Source organism: Phaethon lepturus, unplaced genomic scaffold, assembly GCF_000687285.1.
Source record: "Phaethon lepturus isolate BGI_N335 unplaced genomic scaffold, ASM68728v1 scaffold23314, whole genome shotgun sequence".
In the NCBI taxonomy this organism is placed as follows: domain Eukaryota; kingdom Metazoa; phylum Chordata; class Aves; order Phaethontiformes; family Phaethontidae; genus Phaethon; species Phaethon lepturus.
The window spans coordinates 17,234-20,824 of NW_010534443.1; the positions used below are offsets into that span (position 1 = coordinate 17,234).

The 3,591-nt window shown below is 55.8% G+C and overlaps 1 protein-coding gene across 1 annotated transcript in view; it reads right to left on the reverse strand.

The window, feature by feature from the left end:
• DCHS1 (dachsous cadherin-related 1) overlaps positions 1–2,526 on the reverse strand; it is a gene marked incomplete at its 5' end in the record, with an annotated part of 15,033 nt that extends 12,507 nt beyond the window's left edge. The window contains 4 exons of the mRNA XM_010285539.1: positions 151–276; positions 747–986; positions 1,313–2,147; positions 2,433–2,526. Of these exons, the coding sequence (XP_010283841.1) occupies positions 151–276; positions 747–986; positions 1,313–2,147; positions 2,433–2,526 (1,295 nt within the window). The remainder of the gene's footprint in view (positions 1–150; positions 277–746; positions 987–1,312; positions 2,148–2,432) is intronic.
• Positions 2,527–3,591: the final 1,065 nt, after the last annotated feature.

Here is a 3,591-nt window from a genome sequence, read left to right on the forward strand (position 1 = left end):
CTGCATGCCCCACAAACCCCTATCATTTCCCATGGCCTGCCCTCCCTGCAATACTGCCCTACCCCAGCAGTGGGGAGCACACATCTGCCTCCCCTGTGATCCCTACCCCCACACCTGCTGCACCCCTCTCGTGCACTAGCACAGCCCTACCCATCAGCACGTGTTGCTCCTGCTCCTCGCGGTCCAGGGCATGTGTGGTGACAATAAGCCCTGTCTGTGGGTGGATGGAGAACGGCCCCCCAGAGAGACCTCCATAGGACACCTGCCCATTGGCACCTGCAAGGAGGAACAAGGTTTGAGGGAAGCCTATCAGCAACTCCAGAAGCCTCTCATTTGGCTCACAGCCCTGCACCTCTCTCCTCCCAGGCTTCCCACTCAGGGGTCACGCAGACTGTGGGAGAGGATGATCTCACTCCCTGGCAAGTAAAGCTGGGGCAGAGATGTGTGGTAGAGGGAGGTCCCAGCCCAGCTTGTGGAAGGGAAGATGGGCCAAGGAACCTCCAAGGAACAAACGCCATTGTCTTGGGGACTTAGAGGGAATCACAGTCCCTGTTCTCATTCCCAGCTTCTCCCAGGTTTCAGCCCATCTCTCATCTCAAGGCCAGGTGATGATCCTTGCCTCTCCATGGTGAGTCAGGCTCTCCAAACCAGGTGGAAGGGAGCAGAGTGCACCCAGTCCTGGGTTCTGCATCTCCAGAAGGGCCCCTGACCAAACTGAGCAGCTCACCCTCGCCCTGCATCCTCACCCAGGTCCCGGTCTGTGGCCAGCACCTGCACCACAGGGCTGCCAGCTGGCAAGTTCTCCATGATGTGTGCTTCATACTCAGGTTTTTCAAAAGTGGGAGCCTCATCATTGACATCCAGCACCAGCACGGACAGTAGCTGTGTGGCAGAGCGGCGTGGGAAACCATGATCCATGGCCAACACGGTCAGGTTGTGCTGCACCACCTCCTCCCGGTTCAGGGCCCGCACAATGGAGAGTGCACCTGCAGACACAGGGAGACGGGTGACCTGTGACCACATGGCACCAGGGATGACTGTTCCCAGGACAGAACTATTGCAAGGCTGCAGGCACTGGGGTAAGCCAGGTACGGCCAGGTCTCAAGAGAGACAGCAGTATCATGCCAACCAGGTGCCAACCAGGTGCTATGCTCGGGGCTCTCTGCACCCCACAATTCTCCCTCTTCCGGGTTCCCCAGCCCACACCCTCCTCCTCTGCACCAGGCTACATCCTCATGTGTCCCCGCACCCTCTTGAGCCCTTGCGTTCCCAGTGTCCCTGCCACCCACCCTGCATCCTCCTGAGACCTCACCAGTGCTGGGGTTAAGGTGGAAGCGGCCATCACTGTTGCCTGCTCGCAACGAGTAGCTCACACGCCCGTTCTCTCCCAGATCATTGTCCTGGGCCACCACATGCAGCACCACAAAGCCTGTTGGCTGGTCCTCCATGACGCTGACAGCAGCAGGTGAGAGGAACACAGGCGCGTTGTCATTCTCATCAGTCACAAACACACGGGCTGTGACAGCTGCCGAGCGGCGCTGACTGATGTTGCGGGCCTGGTCTGTGGCCTCCACCACCAAGAGGAAGGAGGCAGCAGCCTCCCGGTCAAGGCCCTGGCGAAGGGTCAGCAGCCCCGAACGGCTGTCAAGTTGGAAGGGAGCCCCAGGGGGCTCCTGGTGCAGCAGGGTGTAGCGCACCTGGCTATTGGGACCCACACCATCCCCGTCCAGCGCCTGGAAGGTGAAGATGGATGAGCCAGCCTGGGCATTCTCGGGCACCACGATGGTGATGGGGTCTTCAGGGAAGATGGGCGCCTGGTCATTGCAGTCCTGCACGTGGATCTGTACCAGAACCAGTCGGCTGGAGGGATAGCCATGCTGCATGTCCTCAGCACTCACCTGAAGCACGTGCCGTGCCCCAGCTTCATAGTCCAACTCCCGGGCAGCGTAAATCTCCCCTGTCACACTGTCAACCACAAACGTGCCATCCCCACCACCTCCGACCACCGTGTAGGTCAGCTGTCCTTGCGCAGGGGCATCTGGGGGTGCCACTGAGCCGATCACAGACCCCGGCTTGACCCCCTCAAGGGGGTGCAGGGTCAGCACAGTGGCATCAGGCCGTGGCAGCACCCGGGAGGATGGCAGTACCTGTGAGGAGAGGCAGCAGTGAGGGGCATGCGCTAGGGTGCTGTGTGCCATGAGGTCCTATTGGGGAGCCAGTAGAGAGGGACATGGGGCCTGCAGAGAGCAGGTGTCAGGAGGCAAGGCCTCAGCTCTTGTGGCCTAACAGATGAATAGCAACCTGAAAAACATACTGGGCATAAGCATGGGTTTGACAGGGTGAAAAATGAGCTTCACCTGGGGAGCTAGGGTAAGTAAGGACAGACAGAGATGCTGACTGTGCAGAGAAGGCTCAGGGGGGATCTTATCAACGTTTACCAGTACCTGAAGGGAGGCTGCAAAGAGAATGGAGCCAGGCTCTTCCCAGTGGTGCCCAGTGCCGGGACCAGAACTGGCTGGACACAAGCTGAAACACAGGAGGTTCCCTCTGAACACCAGGAAACACTTTTCACTGTGAGAGTCACCGAGCACTGGCAGAAGTGCCCAGAGAAGTGGTGAAGCCTCCAACCTTGGGGACAGTCAAAAGCCATCTGGACATGGTCCTGGGCAACTGACTCTGGGTGGCCCTGCTTGAGCTGGGTGGTTGGACAAGACCTCCAGAGGTACCTTCCCACTTCAACCATTCTGTAAGTCCGTGATTCTATGATTGTGTTAGATACTCTAAAGGCAACAGACACCAGCAGAAACAATTCTGCAAAACATAAGCAAGACTGGGGAAGAAGAGAGGTAACGCTCATCCAGATGAGAGGTACCAAGAAGAACGATAACCCAGTATGACTCTAAGATAAGTAAATACTATCACTACTTTTATTAAAGATACTTAAGTTAATTTGGGGATGAGGTGCGCCTGTGGATGGGAAAGAGGATACATCAAAAGCCATATCTGAAAGGAAAACGCGTTGAAGAACTCAGTGCGCTCATGTCAAGGAGCTGGGGAAAAAGGGAATACAGCAAAACTGTCAGCCCAGAGGAGTATCAAAACCAGTGACTGTCAAGCAAATTGCTACATTATAGGGATGCACATAAGCACTTTAGGGACAACCAGCCTGCCAGCATGGCCTTAACACTTTGAAGGCTGTGGAACAACTTTAATGACAAGAACAGTTACAGACATGGCATGAAAAGGAAGGATAGGCATGGAAGTAGAGGCAGTGGGGTGGCTCTGTGTGTTAGGGAGTGTTTTGATTGTATAGAAATCAACGATTGTGAAGACCAAGTCAAGTGCTTATGGGTAAGGATGAGGGGGAAGGCCAACAAGGCAGATATCCTGCTGGGAGTCTGTTATAGACAACCCAATCAGGATGAAGAGGCAGATGAAGCATTCTACAAGTGACTGGCAGAAGCCTCGCAATCGCTACCCCTTGTTCTTGTAGGGGACTTCAGTTTTCCAGACATCTGCTGGAAATACAACACAACAGAGAGGAAACAGTCTAGGCCTCGCAATCGCTACCCCTTGTTCTTGTAGGGGACT